This window comes from Rhagoletis zephyria, unplaced genomic scaffold (genome assembly GCF_001687245.7).
Source record: "Rhagoletis zephyria isolate East Lansing unplaced genomic scaffold, Rhagoletis_zephyria_1.1 Rzeph_scaffold_00153, whole genome shotgun sequence".
NCBI lineage: Eukaryota > Metazoa > Arthropoda > Insecta > Diptera > Tephritidae > Rhagoletis > Rhagoletis zephyria.
Genome location: NW_016157237.1, coordinates 113,352 through 127,792, shown reverse-complemented (window position 1 = coordinate 127,792; position 14,441 = coordinate 113,352). Strand labels below are relative to the sequence as shown.

Here is a 14,441-nt window from a genome sequence, read left to right as displayed (position 1 = left end):
ACCGATATTTTTATGTTAAATCAAAATCTCTAAATAAACTGTGTATACAAAAAAAAAATTTTAAAAATTCAAGTAAAAAAGTTCCAAATTTTTATGAAAATTTGTTGATTATTTCTAAAGTTTTAAACATTGATTTATAAAGTTTTAGTTAAAGCTTAAACAATATTTTTATAAAACAAGTAATTTTTAAGCGAAAAACAAAACTGACTTTTATTCTCATATACAAATTTAAGATTATCGTTAATTTCATCGTGATCCAATGATCGGATTGAATCTAAATTAGTATGGGATCACCTGAGAGGTAACACCTTTCCTTAAAAAAAAAAAAGAATTATAGAAATCGGTTAACGTGGTCCAAAGTTATGCGGTAACATACATAAAATATATATATATATATATATATGTATATATATATTCCGACGAACGGATAACCTTCTCCTTTTTGTGAAGTCGGTTAAAAAATATTCCGACGAATTGATAACCTTCTCCTCTTTGTGAAGTCGGTCAAAAATTACAAAAGAAATTATCAACATGTGAACACTTGTTTTAGTCACTGTATATTCGGATAATTGAATTTACTGTTTACATACAAAGCTGTAATTGCCTTAAAATAAATTAAGCAATTGATTAGCATGCTTTCGCACGTACAGTATGCAACATTAATATCTATTTGCAAGGCATATTTTGCATGAAGTAGTTTCTTCTTCTTCTTTTTTGGCGCTGTAACCGCCTAAGCGATTTTGGCCGAGTTCAGCAAAGAACGCCAGTCGTTTCTCCTCTGTGCCAACTGACGCCAATTGGAAACGCCAAGTGAAGCCAAGTCCTTCTCCACCTGATCTTTCCATCGCAGTGGGGGCATCCCTCTTCCTCTGCTACCACCAGCGGGTTCCGAGTTGAATACTTTCAGAGCTGGAGCGTCGGTGTCCATTCGAACGACATGGCCAAGCCAGCGGAGCCGCTGTATTTTCATCAAGTGGTAGACGTTGTAGAAAACTCATCAAGAAATTCTAAACTTGAGCACATATTTGCATTGGATTTTTTTACGAACGTTTTTTTTTCATACATTGAAAATAAAAACGGCATTTGCAATGCGAAAATTACATTCAAGATAACCACACCTACACTGAGAAAAGAGTTTAGTTACGTCAACTAAATATGTTTTTATCAACACATGATTTGGTTATAGTTACATTATTTGTTTATAGTTACCAAATCATGTGTTGAGAGGAATATATTTGGCTGACTTTTTTCTGAGTGTAGAAAAAAAATCTGCTAAATATATTTATCCCAACACATGATTTGGTTATACTTACCAAATATGTTTAGCTGTATTTTTTCTGGGTGCATGGTAAAATTATACCAGGTGAAGTAATAAGAGCGAGAAGAAAGATTTTTGATTGATTTGACACTATCTTATTTGAATATTTTCTTTTAGAATTCTGTATTTTAGATAGCCGAGTGATAGAAAATAAAGCGAGAAAGCTGTTTATTGCGCCATGCAAGAAGACGGTTATTTTCAACTTTAAAATTAACTTAAAAACTGACAAGAACCGCATTAAAATTGGTGAAGAAGCGAATTCAAGCGCACAGTTATGGGCATAGAAAAAGTATAATCCTTTTGCCTGAAGTCTTTACCAAAAAGGTGGTGTTAGTATGATTAATTGATAAAAAATATCGATTACGCGAAAGTAATGCTTACCACAGAAATTATGTAGAGAATTTCTTCCTCTGCAATGAAGTATTTTTATCTTTTTGATTAATGGGGTTAATTTGACGCAGTCAGAGTTCCTGGCGTTGAGTTGGACAAAATGTGATAATTTTTCATTAACTTAAAAATTCGAAAACAAATAGATCCCATTATCGGATTTGGCTTAAAAGTTGCGGAAAGGACTGACAGTTTTTTAGAAAAAATATCCAAAAAAATCGATCAGTGCTTATTTTTTGGAATTCGGGAAATCAACATTTTATATTAAAAATTTTACAGAAATACGGTTTGAAATTTTTTTCCAATTGCTTTGAAAATTGAAAAATTAGAAATTTCCAAAAATAAAATGGTGTGAATCGGCGCCATTAGGACATTTTTTTCTCGAAAATCGATAGCTCGAAAACGGCTGGACAAAAAAAGTATAAAAAACAGGGCCTCTCTCAATTGGCGTGAAATCGCTAAATCGCATCGTTAATATCCTAAGTATATATACAAATAACCAAGAACAATACTTTGCCTTAAACAGGTTTTTACGCTACATATATCATCTTTCTTATTCACTTCTCTGTGTATATACATACATACAAACAAACAGACATAAACATACATATAACTCGAAAGTCTGTCGAGCAGCAAATATTCAACAGGTAAAATTTAAAAACCTTTTGCCAAAAATGTCATACCTACTACATAAAAGTTAGTATGTAAACAACATTAAAAATATTTGCGTTTTATTTAAGACACAAGTCACTTCGCACTAAATAGTTAAAACAAAATGTAATGAAGAGAGTAAATAAGCGATTTTCAACGAAATATAAATATAATTATTTGGCAAAAGAATTCTTAGAAAAAATTGTTGTCGACGTAGATACATATTTTAAACATAGGTGTGGCAGATTCTTGCTAACAAATAAAAATATATATATTAAATAGGTTAAACAGCGAAAACAGTTAAAACAAAGTTATTATAAACAAAAAAAAAAGCCTGAAACAATCACAACTTCTGTGCCAGTTTTGCAAATAAAAAGTACTAAATCTATTAAAATTTTTTCGATTTGAATTTCTGACTATTAACAAGACGTCGAGGAGGCCGCGGAATTCGCATGGTGTTTAAATTAAAAAAAAAAAATCCAACGCTTTTAATTTCTCTACTTACATCATAAAAACCAGGTCAAAATGGTCAGAGAAGCCATGTTTTTCGCGAATAAGGTATATTTGAAAGTTCTGATAAAGTTCTGAAAGTTCTATAAATAGTGACAGACAAACAGAAACTATTCTGATAAATTAGTCAAAATAAAGCTATTCTTATTCAGAAATGTCCAACGAACTCAAAACTGATTAGTATTTTCCATAATTATAAAATGCTGACTTCACATGTAATTTACATAATCTGCCTTATCCTGAATTTCGCCCATAGTAAATACATACATGGAAACAAAAAGTTTAAAGTGAACCGGTTCGGGGAAAATGAAACTCATGATCAGTGTTGCCAGAACTTTTTGGACCAACCGGCTAAATTGGCCAAAAAACGGCTTAAACTGTTTCAACTAAATTTCACATGTTTTATTTAAATAATTCACAAGTAGAAATACTAGTTCTTGGAGAGAAGTTGCACATTCAATCTGGAAAAAATTTTGCCAGCAAGAAATTGCAATTAGGAAAAACATATGATTGTAGCACATGGTTGGATTTTTGTCGACGATAATTTGATTAAACAAGTAGAGAAACTTGCAAATTTCTGCAAGAACGCAAATTTGTAGGAACTTGCAAGTTTCCCTGCCAGTTAGTGTCCACGGTTGCATTTCAAACATAAGAAACTTGTCTAGAATTTTTAAAATTCTTTCAGAGGGGAAATAAACAGGATCCACATTTACATATATTTCTTGTTAGTCCAACTTTCTCCAACGTACGTTTCAATTTCTTTGCCTTAGTAGCTGTCGGGTTTCCTATATCGACTATGGTTGAGATTGCATTCCGATTACGAATACCAGTGGCGGATCCAGCGGGGGCGTTTTGGGGGTTAAACTACGTGTCATTCAGTGGCGGACGCACGGGGGTTGTTTTAATACATAGACGCCATACTATACATATGTACATATGCGCCATATTAAAACACCCCCCGTGCGTCCGCCACTGAATGGCACGTAGTTTAACCCCTGAAACGCCCCCGCTGGATCCGCCACTGACGAGACTTTTTTGACTTTGTAATAATGAAGAGGAAATACTTGAAGCTTTGGAAAAAGATTCCGATATAGAACAAGATTATGAAAATGATGTCGTGGATGCGGTTGGGTGTGTGGTTGAAAAGATACGCCCGGCAGAGTCGATATGCACAAAATACTCCACCCAAATATTTGCGCAAATACCAATTAGTACAATTACGAATCGAATAAGAATTCGGAAAATCTTATTTGCGCAAATATTTGTGTGGTGTATTTTGTGCAATTGTTAAAGCCCGCAATGACATAGGAGTCGAACCAGAAGACAGAAGTTGAGGAAGATGTTGAAGATTTGACATATAATTCGTGATCAGCGTGTCATTTGATTTCAGGGCTGTCAACTGTTAAACTAAAACTTGTATGGCATATTCGAATTCAGCAAGAGAGTAATGCTATGGTCGTACAGTTTTATTAAAATCGTAACAGTCTTTCTGTTTTTTCGCATAAAACATGGCCTCCCCGACCACTGTGGGCCGTAACGGTTATGACCTTTATAATAAACCCGTTAAAATTGGATTTCTATTTTTCCGATCAACTTTAACCGTTCTTTTATGAATTGTATCTTTCCGATCAAGAATAATCGATATTTTATTATGTTATTTTTTATATCACTAAGTATTTAAATCAATCATAAAAACGCAGCCTCTATTTTCAGGATTTAAAATTATTCCAAAAATAAAAATCCAAACTTCGTGAGAAAAAATAATATTCGAAAAATTAATCTAATTTAAACACTTGAGAACCATTTTTTCTAAACACAATTTAATATGCGTTCTTACTTATGTATGTATGTATGTATCTCAAGCTTGGACTGCTCATAAACGTTATCAGAAAGCAATCATGGATAGCCAAACGTTTCGTAAGCGTGGCAACGAGATGGTGGAATATATTTGCAAATATATGGAAACGCTAAAGGACCGACGCGTCACACCCAGCGTCGAACCCGGTTATCTGAGACATTTAATACCCTGTAAGTTTGAGATTATTTTTTAAGAATTTGGAATTTTCAACTGAATGTACATATATAAATAAATATAGCCGGTTTGCTGGAACAACGTCATATTAAAACAAAACAAGTAACTTAAAACAAAATTTTTTAAGACAAACTTTTATTAAAGGTAAGTAAAAAAAGAAAAATCGCCCACCGTTCCACCTAATATATAAATTTTTTGTGGTTGTATTTTCTTTCCCTTTTGAAAATGTTGATTGCAAAATTTGATTACACACAGGTGCAACATAATAAAGCTTATAAAAAGCCGTGATAACGGATATCAAATTTCAAGCCAATTATTTTTCTTTAGCAACAGAAAACATTAGCAGCAAGTATATGTTCTTATTTATGTATTGAATGTAATCGTAAAATCCTATGCAATGCATATATCGTTCTGTATTTTTTTACATAACCTGAAAAGTGCTTGCAGTTATTATTGCGTTCTTAACTCAGAATGTACCAATTTAGTGTTTGGATTATGACGTTCTTCCAGCATATGAGCAATTTGTATACACACACCTACCTTTTTACTTAGACGTCTAAAAGTGTTTACTAGTAACGGGTCATATGAAAAGTCTCTGCAGATTTTTATCACCCATACATGTGGCAACACTAATCCAATTGCGCGGTGTCTTTGAAAGGTGACATTTCAGGCTACTTCTTTAGTAAAGACAATTCTGTAATTCGTCGCGCGCAAAATGTTATATTGATTTGAAAATTAGTGAAATACCTGATGTAATACGCTATGTGATGCCGGTAAGTTTGTTAAGTAAGTTCGTTGCGGAAATTTCGATGACAAAAATGCACTCCGCTCTGTTCGGCCAGTCATTGGAAAAGTAACTGAAATAATGCAAATTGTTGAGCAAGGCCCGCATCAAGAGATAGCGAAGGCAGTAAATATGAACAACCTGGTAGCTTGGCATCGTCTAGAAAGAGCGAATTGTGTTCCATCAGCCCTCAAACATCTGACTCGGAAAAAATAAACGGAACTTGATTGGGAAGCTTTAATGCACCATTCCATTTGTTTCTGTCTCTGCAAAACTTTATTAATGAAAATCACTTGGCCAAGTTTTTCGCCGATAAACCCAGAAGTTCTACACCGATGAAATCATGAGGCTATCCCAAAAATGGAAAATGGTCATAGATAACAGTGGCCAATATGTATTTGATTAAAATTAATTTTCAAAAATTTACCCAAAAATCCGCGGAATCTTTTCAAATTACCCAATATTTGCTTTATGGAATAAGTTAATTTTATTAAACACAAATATTTGACTTTGGCATCATTTTGAATTTGAATGGCTTTGAGTTGTGTTTACGCAAAAATTATCAAGTATTTTATTTGTTTATTGATTCCTGCAAAAGCTATTTCGCAACACAAATGCCTTTGGTTGATTTAATTTTAACCACATAGTAAACAATTATTGATTTCGACTGGGCTATAAATAACCTGTGGCTAAAAATACATAACTGACTAACTTGATCTGATTTGTGAATGCATATGGATTTAGTTAAGCGTGTGCACTTTTAACAGCCATAAATGACAGCTATGATATTTTGTATTCCTTTTTTGTTTTTGGTCTATGGTAGGCTTGTGGCGGCAATTGCGGCGTTTTTGTATAAATAGATACCAAAGCATGCTAGATAAACTTCCTGGGGCACAGCGCTGGGCATTCTTTGCTAGATTTTAGTTATTTTTTTTATTTCGTATGAAATGATCAGAGTTTCAAGACCTTTTTTAATCCAGCTTCCCTAAGGATAAAACGCTTATAAAAACTTGTTACACCGTTAAAACTTTACTTTACACTAGACACGCACCGTCTCGCCAACTGTGATTTTTTTCTGCTATTCGACTTTGGTTGCCTTGAAACATACAGTTTCTCGTCTGCCTTTGAATGACGTTGCTATTCAAAGAAGTTGTATTACCAAAAAGAACTTTTTGAAAAAGTCTTGTAAGATGGAACGCTTTGCACTGTCTGCAACCTGATGTAGTAGCTATTTCTAGTCAACAGACGTATTATTGTCGCGGCGATATCAAATTGATAGCTCGTTATCTTAATCGTTAAAGTCGATAAAGAGAAGGTGTGTGTCGATTGTTATTTTACGGCTCGTTTCTTATATTTCGCGAGTGTTGTTAATAGTTGATCTGTCGGGTAAAAATTCCATTCTCTAAATTACAATCAGTATTTTTTCCTTAATTTCCTTTTATCCTCCAAGGTCCTTAAAATAAGCGCATGTCTCAGTGAAGATCTTTTCACTCGACTCAAATATTTTACCTTTCGGCAAACTGATTCAGTTTTGGAAACAGAAAATAGTCATAGCTTATACCTGGAATATATATGGAATACCATGGCAATTCGTAGCCTAATTCACCAAATCGTCACCTTAATTGACAAAGGCCCTAACCAAGAATTTTTGTTATTTTACAGGAGAAGCAAAAAACATTATCAAAATAGTATCAAAAATAAGTGGGCATGTAACTCTGTTGTTTTTGGTGCTAACACTTTAAAATTTTTACTGAAGGTGTATTTAAATGCATCCAACGAAAATCTGTGAAAAACGCAGTTTCGAAAAAAAAGTGTTGGTTATGGCCTTGGTGAATTAAGGTAACGAAATACCTCTTTGAAGTAATCATACGACTGCCCTTTTGTTGTTGAACAATTTTCGACAAAATTTACGAGATTGCCTGCTTTCAATAGCTGGCCAACATAAACTAAATGATGTTACTTGCTCAAAATTTGATATTAGTATACGTATTAACAGATGTTGGTTGACTACGAGGGAAGTTCAAAAGAGCACTAACCAAGCGAACTGGCTACATTTCAGAAGGCTGATCCCGCGATATATGGACACTTCAGATGGCGTCAACTCCAGTAAATTTGTTGGTCTTTAGCCGCGAAATAACTACGCATTATCGAGTGGTCATTTCAATGCGTTTACCACTCTGTAGAGCTGCTCACCATGTGTGCCCATAAGGCAATGTGCTGTTATAACACTAAAGTACTAATCTTAGAGAGGAGGAACGGTCGATCTGTATGATAGCTTTAGATAGTGTTGACTCAACTTTTTTATTTTGTTTGCAGGAGGCTACGAGGTATACCCATTTCCTTGGCAGTATTCACCATGGATATTTCTCACCCTTTTTCTGCCAACTCGTCAGCCATGCAGTTAACAGGGATGCCCGTATGTTCTAGAACCCATACAACATTTAAAAAACGTTTCGATGTCACCTGTTTGATAGTCCCTATGAACTCTGCAGTCTTGCTGCGAGAATGGGGACTACTCCTTTAGAGCGGTTAGTTCTGCCTGAAAAAGTGGGATTTAGAGAGAGTTCACTGGAGTGAAGCTGCCCTGCTGTTTAGCTAAGAAACATCTGTGTAGATTGATGTCGATCCTAGGCCTAGGTATGTATGTGGCACCTTCACCTCATATGTTTCTCTCTGAAATTCTTACGGAAAGTTTATTATGTAGACCGAATAAAGGAATGGTATAAGTTTAGTTTCCGTAAATTATTCGGAAGATTTTTCAGCAGCGTATTTAACCTGGCAAAATTACAACTATTTAGCCAAGAATTTGTCATATAAATGTGCCGGTGGAAAGTTTGTTATTAATGTCTGACGGACGTTGTCCGCTTCACTTTTGAATCCGGGTAGAGTCTGATTTTCCGATAGAGTTTCCCAGTATTTTTCTAGTTGTCAAACACCTCATTTTTTCACTTGCATATTTTTCCCTTTTGTCTTTTAAGTACTGTAAAAAAGACTTCGTTTGCTCTTTTAACTTCCTCACGTAGCTTTTGATCGCAGTATAACCTTGTAGACGGCATTCTTTCCTCCGCTGGAACATGACGTTCCTTGTCGCACGATTACTTCTTTAGCAAAGGTATGCAATGAGCAGGAAATGTCCTATTGCTCGCGTATGTCTCCTCTTTGTTGAAAAGTGTTCCTGTGAATTTTTCTCGACTTTCAAAAAAGCGTTTCACATTTCAGTCTGTTGAAAACTAAAATATCTGTGTTCGTATGGAAAAGTAGCTTATGTCGAAAGGCTGGCTTTAGTATAAATCGCAGCATACGATTGCGAATGACTTACGGGCGCTAAGCCGTTTTAGCAAATAAACGTGCAAGAAATAGTTCCGATACTAACAAGTCAATATTCTTTTTAAGTCTCATCAAAAAATTCCTTGTCGTTTAAAAAATAAAGGGAATGCCGCATTATACTAAAGCCGGCCTTTCGACATAAGCTACTTTTCCATACGAACACAGATATGTACATTAGACTGCTTCACCAAAAAAAAGTCGCGGTTTTCCGCCGTGATTACAAAATTTATTACATTTGAAGACGTCCACCAAAATATTTCGGAAAATACTTCCAAAATGGAGTTTTTAATGAACAAAAATTGTTTCTTAAAGAACTTCTTTGAAAAAAAGGTATTTTCCCACTATTTTTATTTCTGTGCAAAAAAAACCTCATTCACGTCCAATTTTTCTTTTTTTTTAATACCAACACGTCTCAATTTAATTTGGAATGTACATTCGGAAAACTTAAGAACTGCTGGTATACAGATGTACATACATACAGTGCTGGGAAAAAGTATTGGCAAATAAATTTTTTTTGCAATGTAGGTACCATTTTTTATTTTATTTTTTTCCGCTAATTTTTTTATAAAAATACTGCAAAAAACTAAAATTTAATGGACTACAAATCTGTTTTTTATTGTAGTAACAACTATATTCAATATTTTTATAAAACATTAGCGGAAAAATTCTCTGGGCCAATAGTTTTTTCTGACAGTATATGTATTTACACCAGTGCGAAATTTTGTATGTATGTAGAAAGAAGCTCTCTTGAAAACGATTATTAATTGATTTGTGTGTTTTTTTTTACTCAGCCTCAGCTATACATATTTTATAGCATAAGTATGTAAAAAATGCAACCATGCACAGAATGTATGTATGTATGTTCATAAAATGTTATAGGCTTATAGAAGTACATATGTATGTATATCTATCTCGATGTACAAATACTTACATTTTTTTTTACATAATTAAATGTTAATTTACTTTGCACACAACACACGCGCTTGCAAACAGCTGAGGCGCCATACGAGCCCGAGGATTGGAATAAGATAATGAAAGATGTTGAAGATAAAATAATGCCTGGTGTCACACACTGGCAGCATCCGCGATTTCATGCTTACTTTCCGGCGGGCAATGCTTATGAATCGATTTTGGGTGATATGCTGGGCGATGGCATCGGTTGTATTGGCTTCTCGTGGGCAGCAAGTCCGGCATGTACGGAGCTCGAGACTATTGTATTGGATTGGTTGGGTATGTTACGACCGGTGATGTAAACCATACATATTCATATAAAGAAAGCCCACCAAATGTTAGTTGTGTGCTTATTTCTTTCTTATGTTTTTTTGAAATTAAATATTTTTCAAGGCAAAGCCATCGGATTACCAGATCACTTTCTAGCGTTAAAGGAGGGTAGCACCGGTGGCGGCGTTATACAGGTGAAAAACGATAGTAAAAGTAAAACAAGTTATTATGCAGCTACAGTTGCAAATATTTTAATTTGATTTGCAAATTTCAATTGCCCACCCTTCTTGCATACAGACTTCCGCTTCCGAATGCGTATTGGTCAGCATGTTGGCGGCACGCGCTCAGGCGCTCAAGCGTCTAATGGCACAACATCCTTTCAGCGAGGAGAGTCACCTACTCTGTAAATTGATTGCCTACTGCTCGAAGGAGGCGCATAGTTGCGTTGAGAAGGCTGCAATGATATGCTTCGTGAAATTGCGTATTTTAGAGCCGGATGAAAATGCCAGCTTGCGCGGCCGCACATTGAGTGAGGTGGGCCTTCCAGTGCCTTAAACTTAATTTAAGATTACTGCAATATGGACTTTTTTTAATTCATTTATATTTTTTGCTACCACCAACAGGCCATGGAGGAGGATGAAAAACAAGGTTTGGTGCCATTCTTCGTTTCCACTACACTGGGCACTACCGGCTCGTGCTCTTTTGACAACTTGGAGGAGATTGGCAAGGAAATACAAAAGTTTCCAGGTATTTGGTTGCACGTGGACGCTGCCTATGCCGGCAACTCTTTCATCTGTCCCGAATTGAAGCCGCTACTAAAGGTGAGTGAGTGCGGAAATAAATATGTACCATAAATTTTAGACAAAGCAAATTTCCAAGAATTGTGTTTTAAGCAACCAAGGTGCATACCATACTGGCGTAAATTGTTAATGGTCACGCTTTTTGCTTTTCTTTTTTCAACCATACAAAAACTAATGCCATCTTTGGCGTCGTTGACAGGGCATCGAATATGCTGATTCATTCAATACGAATCCCAATAAATGGCTATTAACAAATTTCGACTGTTCAACATTTTGGGTGCGCGATCGAATCCGCCTTACATCAGCACTTGTCGTGGATCCATTGTATCTTAAGCATTGCTATGATGATGCAGCAATTGACTACCGTCATTGGGGAGTTCCACTCAGTCGGCGTTTTCGTTCATTGAAATTGTGGTATGTATGGCAATATGTATAAAGAGTTGTTAAGGTTTTTGTGATTCGGCAAATGCTTAATAAAGGCATAGATGTATACATATGTGTGTGCAAAGCAGTAATTATTTATTAAATTTCGACCGGGACTTTCGACAAAAAAAAATAGTGTTTTTTCAGTTTTTTATATGTAAATATGTACTTTACTGAAAATTACGTAATAGCACATACATACATACATTTATAACTACATATCGATGGCTGAGTAGAAGATCGACCTATCTCGGCAGCCAGTTCGAAAACGCTCTATCTCAAAAAACTTTTCAAGAACGCCCTATTTCAGAATTCGTTTCAAAAACGCCCTATCTCAGCTGCCGATTCAAAAATGCCCTATATCAGCATATTTTCAATACATTTTGAAGTGAGATAGGGCGTTTTTGAACCGAATTTTGAGATAGGGTGTTTTTCAATAAAATTCTGAAGTAGGGCGTTCTTGAAAAGTTTTTTGAGATAGAGCGTTTTCGAACTGGCAGCCGAGATAGGTCGATCTTCCACTCAGCCATCGATATGTACATTGATGACAATTAATATCTGCACGACAGCGGAAGAAAGCAGAAATTATTACGAGAAATTGCTGAGCCTATGAGCGTATGATGATTATCATACACCGTATGCAAGAGCTCATGGAAAAATGCATCGACATTTAACTAATTTCCTTTAAAAAATCATTTGTAGGTACATCCGCTTAATTGTTGGGATATTCAAAACTTGTGTGCTATACTTTCTTTTTTGGGTAAGATTAGATTAGTCGCATGAGTCCAATATGACGTCCAGGATAGGGTTTCCCTTTGCCTATCCCCATTTGTCTTTAAAACATCCGCAGTTCCTTCTGTACCCTCTATTGGAGGCGCTTTCTCCGAAGTGCGGGGCCCATGCATAAGAGATGCTAAATGGATTCTACATATGTATATCTTCTTAGCTTTCTACAGCTTCTACATATTCCGTTATTATTTCTGTCTTAGCAAACAGAGAGAGCAAAATAGTACAGCGTAGATATGCAAATCAGTCGACCTGCTGTGGCTAGCTTAGGGCTGCCAGACGTTCTGGTTTTCTAGAATTTGTCCTAATTTAGACAAATTGTCCTGGTTTTTTAATGAAGGTCAATGCAGAGACTCCTCTAATTTTTAGCAGATTTTTGAAATGAAACAAGATTAAGCTTTGGTGTACTGGTAAGCAGTGTCCGCTTTCCCTGGTCAAACAAAGCATCCATTGCAAAAAAAAAGTAGAAAAACTGTTTTTTCTCAACAGCGGTCACCCCTCGGCAGGCAATAGCAAACCTCCGTTCGGAGTCGGTCCCTCTCCTTCGTGTGACACTAGCAAATGTGTAAGCGCAGATCTATTATTATTATGTCTGCCATTAGTAGTCGAAAATTGATAACGAAATGTTTTTTCCAATTATTTGTAATGTATATTATATTAGAAATGTTAAAATATAAGTTATTTATTACAAAATTTATAACAATTTTCCTCATTAATTTTTTTCTTTTTATTGTAACAACTGAGCTGTACGGAGCCCTACAGAGGAGAGGAATTGAAATTACATGAAGTTTATTATAAAGTTATTGAAGAGCAAAAATAAAAATTTGTTAATTACATTAATATCATACAAATTTTAAAATGCGACTTCGTCTATTCACCAAAATCTTGATTTTTTATTGTTTTTAAACAACAGTCTTCGAGGGTCTTCTGCAAATCGATCGATTTTTTTTTTTTTTTTTTTTGCAAAACCTCTGTGAACGCTAAGCATATATATACCTAAATTACAAGTGCAAACTAAGTAGAAAATATTAATAGACAATAATTATTTTACCATGTTTCTGAAGTAAATGAGCGATATGATTGAGTAAAAATCATTTTTTATTAGAATTTATTTTTTGTATAGGAAAAAACCACCAATCAGCTGCTGATAAGACTAACAAAAGTAAGCTGAAAAGGACGTTCCCAGTTGATAAAATTATCGAGTAACAACGAGCAGTTTTCCAAAACTATCGAAATGGATGCAAAGTTTTAATTTATTGCATACATTTTTGAATCCAAATATATTATGAAATGCATAGAAGAAAACTCAGAATTAAGCTTTGGAATTTAGCTCATGACTACACATACATACATATTTAGTACATATATAATAGTTATGTTTTTTTTTATAAAATCTTTTTTTATAATTTATTTATATTTTCAATAGGTTTGTTTTGCGTTCATATGGAATTTCGGGATTGCAGAATTATATACGACGTCACATCGAATTGGCCAAACGTTTCGAACAACATGTGCTGAAAGACAAACGCTTTGAGATTTGTAATCAAGTCAAGGTGAGTGACGAACAAAAACAAAACAAAACAAAGCAAATCACAATTCCCTACAAATCAAAACAAAACAAAAACAATTGACAATTGAAAACGGATGAAACCATTGGGGTATTTACAAAATAAAAATAATAAAAGTTCAAGTGAAGAAAAAAATAATATAATAATAGAAATATCTTAAACGCGGAGTTCAAACGATTGAAATATGCATGTGCGTTGAATGAAAAAAAAAAACAAAGTAAAAAAAGTTGCACAAGGAAAACCCGGCAAAAACTTTTTACAATACCGACAACACCCATTTGTTAACATTAGGAGGGGTGACTTTTACATATCGTCACCTAAATGCAAAAAGACGTAACAACATCGTAAATGAAGAAATGGAAAAAGTCGTGACTAATATTTAAATTTTTTTTTTCAAATTTTTTTTTTATAAATCAAAAAGTGAATTTTGAATTTTTTATTAATTATGACTTTTTGCATTACAACGATGTTGTTTGTTACGTCTTTTTGCATTTCAGGTGACCATATACTCAGTTGTAAAACGATTAAATTTATCATACAAGAAACGATATGTTTTTATGCGTTTGGGTTGAATTCCACTTTGGTTGGAACTTTTAAAGTGAATATTTAATTTTTTTCGCATAACAATTGATCC

At 34.6% G+C, this 14,441-nt stretch overlaps 2 protein-coding genes across 4 annotated transcripts in view; one reads left to right on the top strand and one right to left on the bottom strand.

Annotated features, from left to right (window-relative positions):
- Positions 1 to 14,441, bottom strand: part of Rpp25 (ribonuclease P protein subunit Rpp25) — an 83,279-nt gene that overhangs the window by 13,401 nt on the left and 55,437 nt on the right. The window contains exon 1 of one of the 2 annotated variants that reach the window (XM_017605277.1): positions 5,439 to 5,581. The exons of the other annotated variant lie outside the window; for it this stretch is intronic. The gene's annotated coding sequence lies outside the window, so the exon portion shown is untranslated. Of the gene's footprint in view, positions 1 to 5,438; positions 5,582 to 14,441 lie in introns of those variants that run through there. 2 annotated transcript variants of the gene reach the window in all.
- The window catches only part of Tdc2 (Tyrosine decarboxylase 2), a 30,637-nt gene that overhangs the window by 10,449 nt on the left and 5,747 nt on the right, over positions 1 to 14,441 (top strand). Inside the window, exons 2-8 of one of the 2 annotated variants that reach the window (XM_017605224.1) lie at positions 4,730 to 4,894; positions 10,003 to 10,239; positions 10,354 to 10,424; positions 10,528 to 10,764; positions 10,854 to 11,051; positions 11,230 to 11,444; positions 13,666 to 13,792. In XM_017605224.1, the coding sequence (XP_017460713.1) occupies positions 4,730 to 4,894; positions 10,003 to 10,239; positions 10,354 to 10,424; positions 10,528 to 10,764; positions 10,854 to 11,051; positions 11,230 to 11,444; positions 13,666 to 13,792 (1,250 nt within the window). The remainder of the gene's footprint in view (positions 1 to 4,729; positions 4,895 to 10,002; positions 10,240 to 10,353; positions 10,425 to 10,527; positions 10,765 to 10,853; positions 11,052 to 11,229; positions 11,445 to 13,665; positions 13,793 to 14,441) is intronic. The other variant, XM_017605232.1, reaches the window with a different exon arrangement.